Here is a 20,534-nt window from a genome sequence, read left to right on the forward strand (position 1 = left end):
GAAAAACCATTTGATAGGCAAGCTAACGACATTAGTATGTTTATTTGGAAGGAGCAGATACAATTTGTACTGTAAAAACTGTGCTAAGACTGCTTGTTTGATGCTTTTTTGCATAGCTGTCACTGTTTTATAGATGTGTAGGTTAGCCTACTGGTGATAGATGTCAAGTAGCCAGTGTCAGGTAACTTGATACACAGCAGGGAACGTTGGCTTGCACATTGCTGTGAGATGAAATTGGTGGTCTTAGAATGCACTCAACTGTAGACATAGATTATGCAAAACTCACAGGATATCTCGAAACTGATAGTAGCAATGGTGAAATGTAAACAAAACATGCTAATGGACAGAAAAAATATCCTTATTATTTCAGTTTTACTCTGAAGAATGTTTCTGTTTCAGCGACACCGTTTCCTCCACGAGCCTTGATTGATGACGTAAGCAGAATGTTATTTTCTTTAAGCACTGGTCATCGTATAATTAACCATAGAGAACTCACATTATCACACAGTCTGCTGTAGATTTCGCAGAGGCGTTATTTTTGGATCATCTCATACAGTGTGACTAAGTAATAATCTTCAAAGGCTGCAAAAGTCTTGCAGGCGCTGTATTTAGAAAATGTGTGTTAGTATATTACGATTTACCACAAAGGTCACCACTGTGAATCTGTTTCTCATTGATCACGCACGTTCCGTTCATTTTTTCACCCTGCCCCCATCCTTATCCTGAGCACTTTTCAAAACAAGGTTACGCCCGTGCTCGCCTGCCCCTTTTGGCTCTCTTAGTTTGCAAGGATTCACTTCAAAGGCAAAAGCTTGCAGTCAATTAGTCTGCAATGCATGGAGGGAAGCTAATGCATCCTCCTGCCATGAGGAAGAGCCATTAAGAGGTGCTGATGCCAGCTGAGCCCCAGTTTTCTGAACCCACAACTGATCCGCTGAGAGGGCCATACTGGACACTGGGTGTGGCACTCAGTCTGCTCTTAGCTCAGCCTGTTGGCGGTAAATGATCCAAACACCTGATCTGAGGTCAGCCAAGCCTGTGCTGATTTCATCTATCACAGTCAGAATGTATAAAGTGGACACTGTGCAGCAGCTAAAGGAGGCACTGTGGATCTGTTTCTCAGTTAATTAGGAGACATTTGAGCCACTGTTGGTTCAGAATCAGCTGACTAGTGAAAAAGCAGACAGGAAATGGCCATTCATTTGAGAATAATGCAACAGACAGGCCTGATCTGACATTCACTGCTGGGCTTGCTTCCATCTCAGTTCCAGTAATCCAGAGATTGGCACAACTGAAAAATTCACAACTACGCTGCTTTTACAACTGCCCGATTTGTAACCAAGGGACCTAGTTTTGTAATTCAATCTGCAAATCAATAACTTTCCACATGATACTGGCACAATAGAAAATAATGTATAATGAGCACAGTAGTATTAAAGGTCAACTTGTGAGTTTAGAAACAAGGGGCCAGATTTTTGCAACAGTAATTTTCCGAACCATTTGTGGCTAAAAGAATGTCAGAGCAAATACTAAAGCTGTCACATAAAGACAAAAGAAAGCAAGGCACGTAGAACAGAACACTTTGCCCAATCAATCCGAGTTGTATTTTTTGGCCATACTTCAACCCCTGGAGGCTTCTTGGCATAACATACAATGCATCACAGGCCACGGACATTCTTGCTTCTCCCAGCTGTTCATGATCAAGATTTTGTAGATGTCAGTCTACTTCGTTGCAGAGAGCCCGTAAAATATTTAACATTGACATAGACTATTTTGATTTAATGATTCTATAGGAATATTGCTTTGTAAGCCACAATTCGCTGAGTATTCCGCAGTGTTCATTCAATACTCCCGTAAGAGCTGCTGTAAGACCGTGCAGCATATGTACATGCACACACACACACGCAAGCATGCACACACACACGCACATCCTCCTCCATGCTGATACAATGAGATCTAAAATAGAAGACAAAGGCCTCAATGCTCTCCTAGCATGCACCCAGTCTAAAATCATATCTTTTCTTCGGATATAAAACTGAAAGCATAACAAAAGGCAAGCAAATTAGTGTACTAACAGCGTAGGGCTTAGGGTGACAGTGAAAAATTGCAGAGTACTCACAATGTACAATATTCTGAATGCAGGTGCACACACTGTGCCACCGTCCAGTGATATACAGGATGTAGTCATTTCACAGTGGAAGCCAAGGAGCCAAAACAATAAAGGGCTAGTCATGATATTAGATGTGAAGGCTAAAATTTAATATCTATCAGCAGCTTGACCATGAAACTACTAGGGCTGAGCAATGCATTATATCACAAGGACTCATCGATGGCTTAATAAGAATGATGTGGGGCAGATAAAGACAGATAGGCAGCTGCATTTATGTTGTCTAATTTTTTAAGTACATTATATGGCCAAAAGTTTGTGGAGCTCTGACCATCACACCCATACGTGCTTGCTGAACATCCCATGTCAGATCAGAATCAGAATCAGAATCACCTTTACTGCCAAGTACCGTGGGTTTACATGTACAAGGAATTTGTCTTGGTGGACTGGTGCTTAAGCATGTAATAAGCATGTTTACTGTAATGTACTGCACTAAAGATGTAGTCCACTTTACTTTTATAATAACCTCCACTCTTCTGGGAAGGCTTTCCACTAGATTTTGGATGGCTGTGGGGATTTCAGTCATATTCATGCCTCATGAATGTGACTGCTCATTCAGTCACAAGAGCATTAGTGAGGCCAGGCACGGATTGTCAGGTGAGGAGGTCTGGGGTCTAGTCAGCGTTCCAGTTCTTCCTAAAGGTGTTCAGTGGGGTTGATGTCAGGGCTCTGTGCAGGACACTCGAGTTCTTCCACTCCAACCTTGACAAACCATGTCTTCATGGAGCTCGCTCTGTGCACAGGGGCATTGTCATGCTGGAACATGTTTGAGCCTCTTACTTCCAGTGAAGAGAAATTGTAATGCTACAGCATACAAAGACATTCTAGAAAATTTTGTGCTTTTGTTTGAGGAAGAACCACATATGGGTGTGATGGTCAGGTGTCTACAAACTATTGGCCATATAGTGTAATTCAAGTCAGTAATGCTCTACTGTCTTCATGCATCATTTCTACCCCTCCTCTGATGTTTCATTCAAACAAACTTATGATTCAATCACACGTCTTTTTGTCCTTTTGTTCACTGATTGGACAATGTGTGTGATGGGACACGTATCACAATGTACTGCATTTAGTGTACAAACATAGTTGTTAATGCAGCACTTTAAAGTAAAGTAAAGTGCCAATTTCAGAGATTAATTTTATTCAGTTTAAACATCACATCAGCTTCTCTTTCAAAAAGCCAACTGCCCACTATTCAATGAGCATTTTTCTCCCTCTTTCTCCCTTTCTCTCTCTGTCTGTCTTTCTCTCTCTGGCTCTCTCATTGCATTTTGCTGACTGCGAATGCGAGCTCCATGGAAACTGCTAATGGAGAGGTTTTTGGATCTTATCTCTGGCCAGCGCTGCAAAAGTCCTCCTTTGCTGAAGTTGCTCTTTAAAGTTTGATCACTAACTCTAAAACACATGTATGTGGATTAAAACTAGTTTCACCTTCTTTTATTGAATATTTTCGTAGTAGAAACAAATTCTACCTTGTAACATGTAATAAGCATTCAAAATGGTTTGTGCTGGTGTGTCATAAATTTTGTCATAAACTTAGGAGCGCACAACACTCTGAGTCAAGTTACAAAACTGTGTGCACTACAACTAAGACCTATTTAACCAGAGGAAGCATTGTCCCCCCACTCAGCCAACACAGGATGTCCTATCAGCCCCCTCCACCCCCACCCCCAAAAACACCCAAAACAGATTTTTCTCTTCCTGTCTCTGAGAGATGTATGTCCTTGGCCTGGGTTGAAACCTTCAGGACACTTCCACACAGAGATACCCAGAATCTCCAGAACACCCCGTAAAACCTTTTAGACTTGCCTTAGTGTTAAGCTTTATTGCCAAGAAAGCAGGCAGTTTACTGGCACAGCACTCATAAATAAACAAGACAATGCAAAGTGAGTAATCTTCGGTGATAACACTACAACAATTGGGTATAGCACCTGAAATGTGACCTGACCGTGATGAATTTCTGCAAGACACGCTTCTCACTGTGCACCAGTCCAGCAGGGCAAGCCTCCGAAAAAATGTTACCATTTGCTTTCGGTCATATTTGATGCCAAAAGTCTTACCTTGAGGTGCTGCAGCTGTCTGCGGTCATCCTCCAGTTGCCTTTTTTTGTTTTCTATCTCTGTTTGTCTCTTTCTCTTCTCCTGAGAGGGAAAAAAAACAGGTACAGTGTAATTCTGTATCAGATTTGAGCTACATTCCAAAGTTGCTTATGTTTCTCATGTTTCAAAAAGTGCATGGCTGTTTTACTCACATCACAATTAATGATTACTATAAACTAAACAACAAAACCTGCATATCCTGCATACACACACCTGACCCTGCATACACACTTACACTAGCTCTAGGCTGTGTCTCTAACTTTACCCTTTACCCAGTCACTGACTTTCAGTGGACGGCCTTTTCTAGACAGAGACATGGTTGTGCGATGTACTTTCCAAATTTAAAAAAAATGGATTTAACTGAGCTTTGCAGGATGTTGAAAATTTGAGATATTTTTATAACTGAACCCTGATTCTCAGTCCTGGACTTGTTTAGATAGCTCCTTAGTCTTTGTGATGCTGTTTGTTTAGGTATGTTCTCTAACAAACTCTGGATCCTTTCAGGAACACGTGTTTTTAAACTGAGATCAGATGACACTTTAATTGTGCACAGATTGACTCCATTCAACTGGGGCAAATACTTATAATCACAATATATAATAAACATAATCACAAATTTCTGGGGTTTTTTTATTTGTAAATAATGTTGCAAGCTATATATGCTCACACACTTCAGTATTATAGGATGTTTTGTACTTTGTGTACATTCAGGACATATAATCTCAATTAAGTTCATTTCAATTCCAGTTTGTAACACTACAAAAATGAAAGTTCAAGGGGGGTGAATACTTATGCAAGCCACTGTCACAGCATATTGTACATGGATAGTAAATTAATATTTTCTTTTACCCCAAATCACAGACTAGATCATTTGTTACTCTTATTGTCGCATTAATTGCATCATGCATCATGTATGTGGTTTAACCTATTAATAGAGTTAGGGTGTATTTTGGTCCTTTTTGTTATTTCCTGTAATGAGTGGAATCCGAGGACGGAGAGTGAAGATGGGGATGGGGGCTGTGTGTATTTGTATGCATGTCAATGGGTGTGCCTGAGCAAAACATCACATAAAGGAGCCAAACTCCATCTCAGAGACTGAAACGTGACTGTACACACATTCCTGTCAGAATTAGTAGAATCCTTGACACAAACAACATAAATGGACTCCAGGGTGTTTGTTCAGAGTGGCCCTTAATGATCAAAGAGGACTTTAATTTCTAAATGAACGTTATTGGAATTTTTTTAAAAGGAGTCTTAGTTGAATGGAGCGTTTTGAGGTTATTTTGAAGTATTATGTATAAATCATGAGATCTGCAGCAGTCAAAAGAACGTGTAGAATAAGCATCTTACTTACTGCTATAGCCTGGAGCCTCTCCTGCTGTGACAACGCCTCAGACATCCTGAGAGAGAGAGAGAGAGAGAGAGAGAGAGATGAGAAACATCTCTAAAGAGAACAATGCAGTAAGCTCTGTTTCTCTCTCTAAGGCGATCTGTTGTGTTTTCTCTGCCGTGTCCGGAGTTTCTGTACATTTTCAGTAACAGTCCAAGAATGGCTATGCATTCAGTTCCTTCCTTTGTAAACAGGTTTCTTTGGTTTGCACAACAACATTATCACTCTTCCTCAGAGTTTCTGGTTGAAGAATTTATGGTGCGTCATTGACAACCATACATTCAGTTTCTGTATATTACTCCCTTTATATTAATATGGCGGGATGTGGCTGCTGTTGGTTGTAATTAAAATGTATTATCCTCATAATCGAACCCATATATAAATATATGTATATATGAATGTAATTGAGACAGATAATATCCATATTCAATATGTTACACTTTGTATCAGACCTCAATGTAGAGACACAAACAGCAGAAAAAAGAGTGTCAAAAGTTGTGGAGAAAGAGTGTCAAAAGTTGTGAAGAACTTCAGCCAAGATGGCACATTCCATTAGAGAAAGAAGAAAAACACAGAACCAGACAATATGTAATATGATGGGCCCTCATGAGAGTTCTATCACAGCATCTTTGGTTAAATAATTTGACGAAAAGTTTCAGCTTGGGAAGAGGCTATAATATTTCTCACAGCATTTCAGTAATAATAAACCAGGTTTAACCAAAACAGCAGTAAACTATTTTCTTACACTGTATTACTCAACAAGCATCCATTTTGTCTCATTTCTGGCTTCATGCTTTTGGAGATCCATGAGTTAGGGAATATTTCAAATATAATGTCTGTGATGCATTTTGGTCATCCAAGTGATTTTGAATCTGTTTAGAACTAAATCAAGACAAATGAATGTGTCCTTAAAAAAGATTTTGACACTCATCTTCATCAGCGCTGAACTGACACGTTCAAAAGACAAGTTTCCTTAATAATGGACGTACAAATATCAGCCCTTCCAAAGAAAATCTACAGTTCCTGAACCATTGTACATTTTGGAAGTGATAACGTGAGAGCAGTCTTGCTAACTCAGTCTCTTTTATAAAACATTACACGGGAAATGAAAGTAGCACTTAAAATCAACTTTTCTTATCTCCCAAGAATAGGACATGACTTGTTTTTCGGGAACCTGACCAGCTCCATTTTTGTTTTGTCTTATTCAAAGAAATAATGCAAGCAAGAGGAAAAAAAGAGAGGCTGGTGAAGGAACAACAGTTTGTAGCTGCTATAAGATAAGTGAATATCTCGCAGACATTCCACAACATTAATGCAACTACAAATGGATAAAAACTATTACCACTCATTCATTAATAAATTAAAAATTGTAATCAATGGCAATATGCTGTTGTATAAGAGGAATAAAACCATTTGGGATGTGCTGTTAAAGGAAAATAATCAATTTCAGGGTCTCACATCACAGCATGCCCCGTCTTACTGGATTCTTTCTCTTAAACCCAACTTAGCAGAAATAGAGAGATTAACATAAGTACACGTTTTTGTTTTTGTTTTGTTTTTTTTAAACACCCTACAGGGGTCTTCAGTTTGGGCCCCTGAAGAACCCTTTAGAAAGCTAGAAACATTAATCCTCCAAAGAATCCATGAGGAAAGCATTTTTTCCCCCAAAAGTGCACTTCAGTGTGAAGAGCTGTTCTATATACAAATGAGAAAAGTGTAATGTCTCGTTCTACACTGTTAGATTTTTTATTAACCATTTCTGAGACGTTTCCCCTTAATGGCTCCTCTGAGTCCAAGTACTTCATATTCAGATATATAAGGATGTGTCATTTAAGAATACTAAAATGACACATGACTGTTTAAAAGCAGTTATTTCAGTTATTCAGCTAAAGCTTGGATGAGAGTCAGACACATCTGTGAGAGAGCATTGTTTGGTTTTGCATGTCACTGAAATTAACTTCATCTCAATGACATTAACTTAAAAGTTCTGAATATTTTATGAGCTAAGGCTATTAACGGGTTGTAATAAAATCTCAAACAGATAGATCTTACCTATTCTAGGAGCCAATAAATGAAAGAGGAGATCTGGTTCAGGATACTTATTTTCTTCTCATTATTTATTTCACACCCTGCCAGTGCGCAACAACACATGCCTCCACCATCTTTTGATCTCTTTAAATTGGCACCATACATTTCCTAAAATGCCTCCAGAGTCACTCTGATGGACACGCCAGAGGAAAAAGAGCACTGTTGGAGCGTTTGAAAGATGAGGAGAATGGAGATCTCATGAGGGTCATGAGGGAGTAGAGGAATGTGCGGATGCCCCAGCCTACGACACCCTGCAGTCTGACATATGTTTCCCATCATAACCACCCCCCCATTCACACTGACTCAATCCCCTAACATATAACACACACCACTTGTACAAACAGGAGAAAGAAGTGAATGAGTTTGGAGAGGATTGAGGCATCACAATGCTATTCTGAGTATGTTGTGAGCACGTCCTCCTTTTTGAAAGCAGATGGAAGAACTGTGAATATCTATTTCAACATCAGGAATCTCAGCTCCCAGCAATCAAATGGCCCTTGTTTCATGTTTAATAAAGTATTAACTAGCAGCATAATGCTAAGCTCCTGGTGCATAATATAAGCACACTCAGCACCTTTCACTTCCCGCTCCCGCCAGCATAACACGACAGGATGCAGCACAAAACACTGCATCTAAATAATACACTCAGCTACTGCAGCTACAAGTGTGCTCCTACAAAAATGTAACACTCTTGAGGTCTGAGCACACAAGAAACATGGTGTGTCTCAATTTCTGCACTGGTACGTTCAGGGTTAGTCGGTCAAAGTTATTGTATGAATATTACATAACTTCTCTCATGGGTGTGCTCAGCATCTCGGACAGATTTAAGAGATAAACAGCTGCAGGTTCAGGGTCATTCAGAGAAGTGAAGATCATATGTCTATCAGCGATCAAATGCAAATTCCTCTGCCTTTCACATGCTTATTAGCTACAACTAGCAAAAACAATGGTTTGTTTGGTAATCTGGTCATTCTATCATTACAATACAAAGAGGTTAAGAGTTTTGCATTCGGAATGAACTGATAGTATAACTATATCTAAATTGATACAAATACAGATACAAATAAGAGGTGCACTATTTGTTTATGTTTTTGTTGTCGATTTGTTTTAGAGGTTCACAGGACATCCTCCTCAGACTAGTGTTGTGCACTAGGACTGGGATCCTGGGAGATGTAACAAAAAGTTAAGATTTTTTTATTTTCATGTGGGTGCGAGCGAGTGTTCAGATATGAAGCTCGCAGGACAAAGAAAGACTATGCTCATTAACATGAATGTGCTGTGCCACAAGATTCATTTACGACATCCTTAGTAACTGCCTGGTTAGGGTTGCAATGGTTTAAATTAGGCTACTAGTTTGTTTTTATTTATGGGAAATAAAAACAACTGAATTCCAAAATATCACATGCACGTACAAACAAAAATAACAACTATGCAAAGTGGGATTTAAAAAACAATTCTGCACCCATCTCTAGTTAAGACCAATTATGAACTTGAGTGATGTAGCTGAGGTTAAGGAACTGTCAGAGCCACCCACTTTGGATTTAACTCTGCATACAGATACAGATATGGATAGTTGGAGCACTAAAAAGATACAGTTACAGATTGCAGACATACGCTGGGTACCAATTAAGTCTGATATGTTAGGATCACCTCTCACTCTCTCCATTCCACACATTTCCAAGCTGTACACTATGTACAAGATATGAGTCATGTTGAGTCTTAGGGGGAGCGAAAGTATGTTCCACAGATGATGTGTCCTGATGCCAGAATCACCTGCCTTTTCAGAGCATAGATTAGCTCTAAATAACTCCAAATTCAAACATCAAACATTTGATCATTATTTCTTCCAACTGCACAATGTCAGTGTGTTTCAGATAGACTTGTCATCAGGTCATTACTAGGTTCATGTTTCTAAAACTATTCTCATGGGTAATAAAGATATAGCTGGCACATAAGAGTACTAGACGTCCATAACAATTTTGCACTCATTAAAGCCCATGCAGTGTGGAGCTCAACAGATGTAATGAAATTCTCATAAATCATAAAATTCACTACACCTGTAAGTTGCTACTTGTAACAAAACCATCCTTATTGTAGTGCTGCTTCTCAGTGCACTGGAATACTAGGGACATGGTTTTCCTAGCCACTTTCCAATGTCTTTGGAAAGCAGGTATTTGGAAAGAGATTTGGACTGAAGGGACTCTTTTGGTGACTATGTCTCGCAGAAGTTAGCAAATTCATCAATATCAATTAAGGCAGCTTTAAATCTACAAACATGATTAGTTAGGAATTTGTCAGCAGTCCTTCGGTATATCAAGGATGCATTCATTTGAACGAACAAACTATTATGAGCTTTTTTAAAGTAGGTAGTATTCTCTTATAACACACTTTTAATAAATCACTGTTCGTAGGAAGCTAATTCAATGTGACTAGCTTATTTTTATGTGTGGGGATATAGGCCTACTGGTATACACATATATCATACCATACTGCTCATAACATAAGCTCAATATTTAACTTGTGCAGTGGAAGTAGCTAATCCATTTGTGGATTTGTGGAAGGTTGACCATGTTTCAAGGGCCAGCCAATTGAATGACCACAGAGGCTTTGTGGTAGACCTATCTATCTGGAACTATCCATCAAACAAAAAAAATATAGTTCAATGAGAATTATTTCCAATGCTTTTCAATGTAAATTCTTTCAACATTTCAAAACACATTTTTGTAATTAATCACGTCTTACACCAATTAACTTCCTATTATTGCTCTGTTTTTTCCCTTTCAAAATCAGGAAATGCAGGAATGCATGGTATTTCTCTACTCTTTAGAAATGAATAAAAAGCAACTGAGCTAAAACAGATGTTTTTACACTGCATTGAGAATTACTTGTGCTGGCCAGCCAATCTAAGCGTAGCCATCTCATTTTTTCCCTGTTTTTTTTTTTTTTTTTCAACTTCAGCAGCCTGGAGCAGATTTCACTGAGACAACTTGTCTGAGGGCAGATGACTAACAGTGCTGGGTAACAAAGTCTTTGACTTTGGCTTTGAAAATCCCACAATTTATGGTGCTAGCTCTAATTAAGTAGTGTGCCAAATATCAATCTCAAGAATAACTGGTAATCTGAAATGATTGCTTTCAGATGTGTGAATGTGTCCTGCATCTTGTCTCTGCTAACCACTGGATGCAAGGGACAAGGTAGAGGCTTCTGAGTTAAATCACAGCCCAGGCCGTCACACAGTTAATGTGAGTGTTTTTGTCGTTATGTTTCACAAGAATTGTTGCAGCTCTTAAAACAGCCCCATTAACAGCAACAGAGATATGAAGCACCACCCATCTAATTTCCCTGTTGTGTACTGGCTTCAGAATGTGGTTTCAAGTGTATCCACTATATTAAAAAAAGAACAGTACTCCTCTCAAACAGCAGCTGATTCAAGATAAGTGGAAAATGACAGTGGTATTCACTCGCCTTGTATTACTGCAACCTGTATTAGAAGGTCAGTATCAAGCACTATTTGCTGATTTCCATGCTCAAAGAACTTAATTCAACTCACAAATTATTCACCAGGATTATAGGTGTTGATAAGCAGGAAACTCACCAAAATATGCTGGACTCCAGAGGCACAGAACTGGAGCACACCTCCATTATGTGATGAAAAAAAAAGTGATGTCCATCCAAACCGATAAACAAGAACTAAAGTTGCAGCATGTAAAATTTAGTTTTAGAAATGTCATGCCAAATTTGGCATGTTTACTACCATCCATGACTGTTTTGTAAAGCCAGAAAAAAGCCTAAATCCAGTGACATTAGAAGATTTGGTTGTACATGGGATCCACCACAAAACCCTATGTGGCTTATCCTATATAGCATCATCAATGGTAAAGCCAAAAAATACTGGAAGTCTAGACAGCCAGCAACAAGGGACATTGACAGAACCACAACTAAAAGAAGTCCCCCCCAAATTAATCTGCCACTTTCATAGCTAACATAATTTTCCATCTAGTAATAACTGTCAGGCTGACCAAATTGTAGACAATATAGCATTTTGTTTGTTGTTATAATACTTCTTAAATTAGCTGTATGATTCTGCAACCGAGTGGAGGACCAACAGAACTAGTATTGGGTGGAGGATCCAACTTTTGCCAAGGCAGCCTTAATACCAGCCTTTAGTGCATTCAGTGCAGCTGCTATGCTGCACTCCTGCATTACACTCCAATCTTTAGTTTGCTTTGATATCACACTAGCAGCATTGCCTGCCAAATGGGCCTCAAGTTCAGAGAATGAGATGCAGCCACTGAAAGCACATCAGAGTCTGTCTCTGTATGCGAGGCAGCTATACTATACTCCCTTAAGCTCTGTACTTCAGCGTGCTATTGCAGTTCTGCTAACAGTTCTTTCGTTTGGCCTGCTGCCAGCTCCTGTACACAGTAAATGCACACTCTCCTCATCCATGGCACTGCTCAGTGGACTCTTCTGCCCACTTTTGTTCCTTCTGCAGCAACACAGCAGAACAGTTTACCTTTTTCTTCCTGGCAAGCTCTGTAGCCATATCTGCTGTTCACTTCACTCCTCGTTCTTCCTGTGCAATGCCAGAAAAAGGTGATGAATAGACAGTGATATTTTTATAGCCTTAAGGCCTTAATTCACACTGGAGATGGTACTGAATTTTACATGCAACAATGTTTCATTTTAGCCATTGTGTAAAACATAAGACCACACACTGCATTTGTTTTACACAACATCAGTAGTTGGGTTAAACTGGTGCATTTATTGCACAGAAAAAAAGGGGAATATGTGGTCAGTCAGATTTAATAGAAAATATTACGTATAGTTTACATAAAAATATATTTCTCATCAAAACGTGACTTCACTGCTTATACTAAATTTAATTTAATTTAAGCAAGTATCTAATCTACTTGTTTGATTTATGTACAGTGAGGATGGTCAAGTCATGTAGTATTAACGTGATCCGTTTACATTATAAAATCTTGTGAGGATGTTGGTGTTTAAAGGAGGAAATGACTATAGTATTAAATTAAAATGATTAACTTATGCGTGGCCCGCAAGCACAGCGGGTAATGTTGCTGCCTCCTGATGCCATGGCCCTTGGTTTAATAAAGGCTTTGAATATATATAATCAAATCATGTTGGCTGCATGAAAACAAATTGTGTTAATGCGACTCAATTCATTCACGTGCAACCAACGTACAAATTTGAATTAAGTAAATGCAACAAACACCTTTTTTTCAGTGTGGGTGTCTAAGTTAAAGTTTTAAACACCTCTACTTTCTTTTCACTTGTGCATGTGCCATGATTGTGCAAACTATTCTTACATATAAAAGTGTTTGTATGGTAGCAATACTCATAGAAGAGACATATCACTGTTTTATCACAGTTCCACTGTCTCATGTCATGTTTTTATTGAACAGTGTTGTAATTACAGCTGGCCAACTTTGGCTGTCCCCATTCCCCAGGTTTCATTGACACAGTTGTACATTTGGCCATTAGTTTTCTTGCTAAAAATAAAAAAAGCTGTCCTGCCTGTAGTTCATGTGAACCGTGTGAGGTGTGAATTGAATGGACAGAGACCACACGCTGCTCCTGACACTTACATGACACTTCATTTTTGCAGTATATTAGCTAGCTTTGGTAGAATTGTTTTTTTTTTTCCTGAGCTGTGGTAGCTCAGCATTTAAAGACGTTGGACTATTGATCAAATGGTTAAGAGTTCAAATCCCAGCGCTGCCACTGCTAGACCCTTGAGCAAGGCCGTCAACTGCTCAGCTGTGTAAATGTGATAACAAGAAAGTTGTTCTGGATAAGGATGTCTGCCGAAATGCTGTAAATGTAAATTTTCAACTTGAAGTTTAAATTTAAACTGTATTTTATTGTGTGTATCATAATAAAATCATTAAAGATATTAAAAATATATTACAGCAGCATGGTGGTGCAATGAATAGCTGCATCACAAGTTCGATCCTAAGCTTGGGTTGCTGTCTGTGAAGAGTTTCTCTGTATGTTCTCTCAGTCTGTTTGGGTTGCTCCGGGTTCTCTGTTCTTTTTCCACCTTCCAAAACTTGCCAGTTGGTAGATTGGCTAAGATGATAGCACCTAGGTGTGAATGTGTGTGTATGCATCCCTAGTGTATACCTGATGTAATCCTGCCTCATGCCTAGTGTTCCCAAGAGAAAATGTATTATACTATTTGATAAATGCCTATCAAATCATACGCTATATGGCCAAAAGTATGCAGACACCTGACCATCACACCCCTATATCGTTCTTGGTTATCCCATTCCAAAAGCATGGGCATTAATATGGAGTCCCCACTTTGCTGCTATAAAAGCCTCCACTGTTCAGCGAAGGCTTCTTACTAGGTTTTGGAACGTGGCTGTAGGGATTTGTGCCCATTCAGCCACAAGAGCATTAGTGAGGTCGGGCACTGATGTAATGGGAGAAGGCCTGGCGTGTAGTTGGTGTTCGGTGGGGTTGAGGTCAGGGCTCTTTGCCGGCCATTTGAGTTCTTCCACACCAGCCTTGGCAAACCATGTCTTTATGGACCTCGCTTTTTTGCACAGGGGCATTGTCATGCTGGGACAGGTTTGGGTCGGCTCCTTAGCTTCAATTAAGGGAAATCATAAAGTTACTGCATACACAGACATGCTAGACAATTGTGCGCTTCCAACTTTGTAGCAACAGTTTGGGGAAGACCCATATATAGGTGTGGTGGTCAGGTGTCCATATACATTTGGGCAGATAGTGTTTGCTATGGTTTAGTGTGCTATGTTCTGCTATGTTCAGTTACTATAGTTCAGCTGGTTATGCTGTAGTTGGTGTTTTAAATCCTTGTCTTTTAAAATCCATCTTTTAAAATCCATGTGTCCCTTTTAAACTTTGAGCACCTGCCCCTAATAAAATGTGTGATCACATTAACTATGACACAAGATTGAACAATTAAGCTAACATGAAAAATTTAAAATAGCACTAATAAGGCTAATGTGAAATGGGGCAAGCCCAGCCAATATGCAGTGCCGGTTGTTCATGGTTTCATTAGATTACTTATTTGGGTGAAGCAGGTGCATGGGTGTCTAATTAAACTGCTGAGTTAGGAGAAGTCATTATAATTCTAGTATCATTTAAAAAGTGTGTATTCTGTCCTTCTGTTTATGTGTTTGCAGTACCTAGCTTTACAGTATAATTCAATGTGTCTACACTCTAATAATTTGCAAAATTAAGAGCCATAGCAGAATAATGACTATGCAAAATGTCACCACTGCCTACTCAACTGGATAACTGTTTACTTCTGAATGCAACAATAAGCCAAAGGCCATATCACATGAGCTGCATCCTGGATGATTAATTATCAGTATATAGAGAATCTAATGTGTCATATGACTCTGTGCACGCAAGTGTCATAAGTACTGTGCAAGAACTATTTTCTATTTCTTTTTTGGTTTTCAGTGATAATTGTCCATTCACGTGCAACAGCAGAACCTTAACAACATGACAGTGTATAAACATAAAAGTTACACTGTTTCTAAGACTTGTGGATAATGTCATATCCAGCATTACTGAGTAGTTCTCACTGCAAAGGCAATAACAAACTAACCCTGGGGCATCAGCTAAAGGACAACCCACCCACTGATTTATACCCTGTTAAAGACTGCATATGCCCTTAGGCTCCACACTACAAAGTGACCCTGTGTTCAGGCACACAAAATGAAGCAAAGGCCTAACACAGTTATATATCCCCACCGACTGAGAAACTAGACCATGAAAACCCATTCTGTCTCTGTGAGAGGTGAACCATGGCTGCTAGTGTGAGATATGAAAGCATAACAAGCAAAAGGGGAATGTACAATTAGCTCCAAAGCGCTCTTGTCATTTTAACTAACATGTTATATAATATTCCTTTTTAAAATCCATAGCATGCATACTGAAGCTATTGAAATATAAAATATCTATCAGTGGAATAACAACTCTTTTGTGCAATAATGTGTTTCCAAGGTTGTAGCATTTTTCTTAGTGATTCTGTTTTCTGGCCTCATTTTAATTTTTGAATTCACTGTAACCTACATACACTCTCCATCCACTTTATTAGGAACAACTGTACACCTGGTCATTCATGCAACTGTCATTCATGCAATTGTTGAGGTCAGAGGTGAAAAAACAGACTGGTTTGAGCTGACAGGAAGCCAAACCATGGTAACTCTAATAAGCACTCTTTACAACCATGGTAAGCAGAAAAGTATCTCAGAAGACACAACCTTGAGGCAGATGGGCTACAACAGCAGAATACCACATCAGGTTCCACTCCTGTCAGCCAAGAACAAGAATCTGAGGCTACAGTGAGCACAGACTCAAAACTGGGCAGTTGGAGATTGGAGAAAGACCATGCAACATGTTAAAGTGGATAAGTGTATATCTTCTGTGGTAGTTCAAAATAGTCAAAAGTGATAAGAATGTATACAGCTTCCTCAGATAAGTATTACACTTCAATAATTTCACTATCAAGTTAAAGTAAAATAACAGTTCTATGTTTAAACAGCAGGTTATACCCTTTTTTTTTCAATAGCAAGACCGAAAGCTACTTTCAGTGTGTCCGTATTTCATTTTTCACATGTAACCATGTCATTGTGAGTGTTTGCTAAGCACAAATATTCCTATGTAAAGAGCATGCTGAACTTGACATCTTTTTGTGCTGCTTTTCAGTTAAGTGCCCTTTCAATGGGATTTGTCACAAAACTGCCCACTGAAGTGGAAGAATGCTGTCAGTTTCTATGGAGACCTCACCCACGAACTGTCCAAAAAACGAGTCACACAGCATGAGCAGGGTAATACAACATTACCATGAGCAAGACAACTGTAATCAAAACAAGAAAGAAAACTGCTATTGTTTAAAGCTTCAAATCATTAGCTTCTACCGTTAAAAGGAGTGATTCAGAGGGGAAAAAAATTACACAAATTTCTATTTAAAAAAGACAATCAGGCTGGAAATGAGTGTTCACATTGTGGTGCCACAAGGTTAACATATCAGAAGTAATAGAAGTATAAGAGCACATTACCATATTGCATATTGCATCAGTTCAAAAGCATCACAGACTTGCTTCAAGCTGTTCTTAAAGAAACTCAAAAAGACTGTGTTTTCTGATACAATGATCTGTTAAAAGGATGATTTTGGCATGCAGCCTGCCCAGTAGTTTGCTGGCCATTAGCTTCCATTATTAGTCCTATTATCCACATAGCTCCAGGGCCATGGCTGTTCAATTAATTGTAAGGTAAGTAGAAAACAAATGCAAGTTTGATGTTCTCCTGAACCTTTTACTGCAGCAAACACAGACTTAATATGATACATATTTAATGTGTCTACACAGACTACTTAACCAAGCAGTTTTGCAGCTAATCATTTTGTTCACACATGGAAAGCATTTGACTGTCATAATTTGTAAGTACTCCTGAGTAGAAGAGAAGCAGAAGCTTTCAACCGAGAGTAAACTATAGGCGATGTATTGTCTTGAAGTTTCAAAGCAAAATCAATGATGATCAGAGCAAGTTATCTTTAACAGCACTTAGGCTTAGTGAATTATGGAAGGCTATCAACCACTAATGTGGGCTAATTGACTTATGTGATTTATGATCAACGTATTAGTCGGGGTTTTCAAACCACACAGACCTTCAGAAGGGACCATTCTCTCTCGAGGAGAATATGTGGTTCTACAGCAAGTTTCCCCCAAGAGGACAGTGTGAGGTAAGGGCTCAGTTATTCAAATAGACTACATGGTCCCTTGGTGAGATTGCAGAAGCCTGAACTGAAAACTACACTATTATAGTAGATGAAAGACTGCGGGAGTGTCTGTGTAAAAGGCCAAGCACTTCAACCTCTTCACCCTCGAACAGTTGCTTCAGGAATCTCAGCAAAAAGCCCTGCCCATATCAGATAGCACATGCCTCCCCATTAGCAATGGGAACACTCAACGTTCTGTCTGATATCCCAGCTACTTATTCAGAGTATCACAGTTATTCAGCCAACAACAGACCACACAGATCTTGTGCAGGTTGTGAAATGCAGATCTCACTTCTCTTTATGCAAGAGTCTGTTCAATCTATGGAATATTTACTGTGGAAATGTCCAGAGAAGAGACTGTCCTGTTAATGTCAGTCTGTGCACTCCACAAGTTTAATCAGCAAAACACTCCATTAAATGGTAAGAATTCACCCACTTTAAGTCTTCTTAACACATTACCCTTCTTGCAAACAAGATAGAAATAGACAAGGTAGAAATAGTAAAATCTGCATTTTATCAGTAAAACCACACAGCAAAACTAGACAGCAACACAATATAGAGACCACACTCATGGATGCATGGATGCATAATGGTGATGATAATGATGAAGCATGCTGCTGCTGAAGATGAAGGGACAGTTTACATCCTGAATCCTTTACATTCTCCAGCATGCTCGTTAATGTCTGAGAGTCGAAGACAGAAACATGTGCATGTGTGGATTGCATGCATTAAGGCTCCTGCACCGTTATTCCAGCCTACACATTAATGCACCGCAAAAATAACACCAGTACTGTGGCAATAAATAAATAAATAAGTCGAACCGCATTTGGTCACTATGTCGTACAGGCCATGTTTGTGCAGGATGCACAACATCTAGGTGAAAAGCATGCATTTTGATCCAGACGTCAAGTATATGACACATCTTACAGAAGAAAAGCCTCACTGTTAATTATGAGGCCTTGTAGCTGTGTGTAATACGTGTGCGCATCTGCATGATCGCATCTGGGCGCTTTTTTTTCCCCAATCTGGACAATCCTAGCCACTGACGCGTTCAAACAGCCTAAAGTAGCGCCAAGTAAGACACAATAACAGTTTTTGTTTGTTTGTTTGCTTTTTGCAGATCAACAAATATCAAATAAGGCGCAGTTCCACACGCGCGAGCTGCCACAGCTGGAACGCATCATGGATGAGAGGATAAAGCGCTATCTGCAGGTGTGGCATCGGGAAGGAAACTCGTTAAAAGGGCCAACACATGCAAAGGAAATAATAATGATTAAAAAAAAAGAGAGAGAGACTTACGCTACAATGTTAGAAATGGTCCTCCAGGTAGTCCGCGTGTAACTGTGGCTTTTACGGATGCGCTTTCTTCTATTTCTTCTATGAAATGCGCTACGACATCAATGTGGTTCTCGGTCTCCTCTCCGTCTCCTCAGTATCTGCTGCACTGACACAGCAGCCTGATCAGATCCTTTAAATCTTAACAGAACAGAGCCGAAATGAGATGATCCCGTGTCCAGCACTCCTCATTGCCTAGTCCAGTTTGTCCTGTCCCCTTTTGTCGGGGTGTGAGGACTTCAGGGTGGATGGATTTTCAGGCTATTTTCATCCGCCCAGGTGATGAAAAGAGAGGTTCAGTTTTACCGCCCTCTCGTGGATGGGGAATGGGTTTCGGAGGAGCCTTAGAGACATTTTATTCTGACTCTGTTTCAAAACACAGCTTATGCTGTAGGTTTAGAAAGCATGATCGAGCTATACATGATCCAGGTTTACATAACCCAGCTATACACGATAGAGCTACAGTATACATAACCCAGCTATACATGATAGAGCTATACATGATCCAGCCTTACATAACCCAGCTATACATGATAGAGCTATACATAACCCAGCTATACATGATAGAGCTACAGTATACATAACCCAGCTATACATCATAGAGCTATACATGATCCAGCCTTACATAACCCAGCTATACATGATAGAGCTATACATGATCCAGCCTTACATAACCCAGCTATACATGATAGAGCTATACATAACCCAGCTATACATGATCCAAATTTACATTACCCAGCTATACATAACCCAGCTATACATGATAGAGCTATACATGATCCAGCTTTACATAACCCAGCTATATATAACCCAACTATACATGATCCAGCTTTACATAAAACAGCTATACATGATCAATCTATACATGATCCAGCTTTACATAACATAGCTATACACGATCCAGCTATACATAACCTAGCTATACATGGCCAAGCCATACATGATCCAGCGTTACATAACATAGCTATAATTAACCCAGCTATACATGATCAATCTATACATGATCCGGCTTTACATAACCCAGCTATACATAACACAGCTATACATGAGTCAGCTATACATCACGATACATGATTTGGGTATACATGATTGAGCTATATGTAATCCAGCTGCGCATGATCCACCTATGCACAATCCATCGATACATTATTCAGCTATATATGATGGCCTATGTCCTACATAGGGAAAACATACATGTAAAAGTCATTTTACATGACTTTTAAAATGACTTTTAAAAGTCACACCACACCACCCCCCCACCCCCACCCAAACGCTTAATTAATATCCCTTCCTGAGTTGAAGTTGGTGTGTTAGAGCAAGGAAACGAATAAAATGTTCAGGACAGGGGGTACTCCAGGACAAAGGTTTGAAACCTGTTATCAAGACTATAACCAAGGATGTCAGAGAATTATTTCAACCTTGAATAGTTTGTTCCTTAAGGGTCTCTTGCACAGTTAGGAGTTCTACATTTGGAAGAGGTTCTACCTGGATTCCTGTACAAAAGGGAAATACTTCATACTTCAAGGATCTACATCATGTTTAAGAGCTTTCCCTTCAGGACAAACCAGCAAAGAACTCTTAAGGGTTCTAAATTTGACTTTTTTTTCTTCTAAAGGTGTACATTAGGAAACATGTCCTTTGGCTATATTTGCAGTCCTTATTGTGAATTAGGCT

At 39.3% G+C, this 20,534-nt stretch overlaps 1 protein-coding gene across 4 annotated transcripts in view; it reads right to left on the bottom strand.

Moving 5' to 3' along the window:
- The window catches only part of palm1a (paralemmin 1a), a 31,506-nt gene extending 12,360 nt beyond the window's left edge, over window positions 1–19,146 (bottom strand). Inside the window, exons 1-3 of one of the 4 annotated variants that reach the window (XM_026922664.3) lie at window positions 18,825–19,146; window positions 5,621–5,666; window positions 4,228–4,308 (exon numbers count right to left, since the gene is read on the bottom strand). In XM_026922664.3, the coding sequence (XP_026778465.1) occupies window positions 4,228–4,308; window positions 5,621–5,665 (126 nt within the window). In that variant the 5' untranslated portion in view covers window position 5,666; window positions 18,825–19,146. Of the gene's footprint in view, window positions 1–4,227; window positions 4,309–5,620; window positions 5,667–7,708; window positions 10,463–18,824 lie in introns of those variants that run through there. The other 3 variants (XM_026922673.3, XM_026922680.3, XM_034308823.2) reach the window with 3 other exon arrangements.
- Between the last annotated feature and the right edge of the window lie 1,388 nt (window positions 19,147–20,534).

Source organism: Pangasianodon hypophthalmus, chromosome 11 (genome assembly GCF_027358585.1).
Source record: "Pangasianodon hypophthalmus isolate fPanHyp1 chromosome 11, fPanHyp1.pri, whole genome shotgun sequence".
NCBI lineage: Eukaryota > Metazoa > Chordata > Actinopteri > Siluriformes > Pangasiidae > Pangasianodon > Pangasianodon hypophthalmus.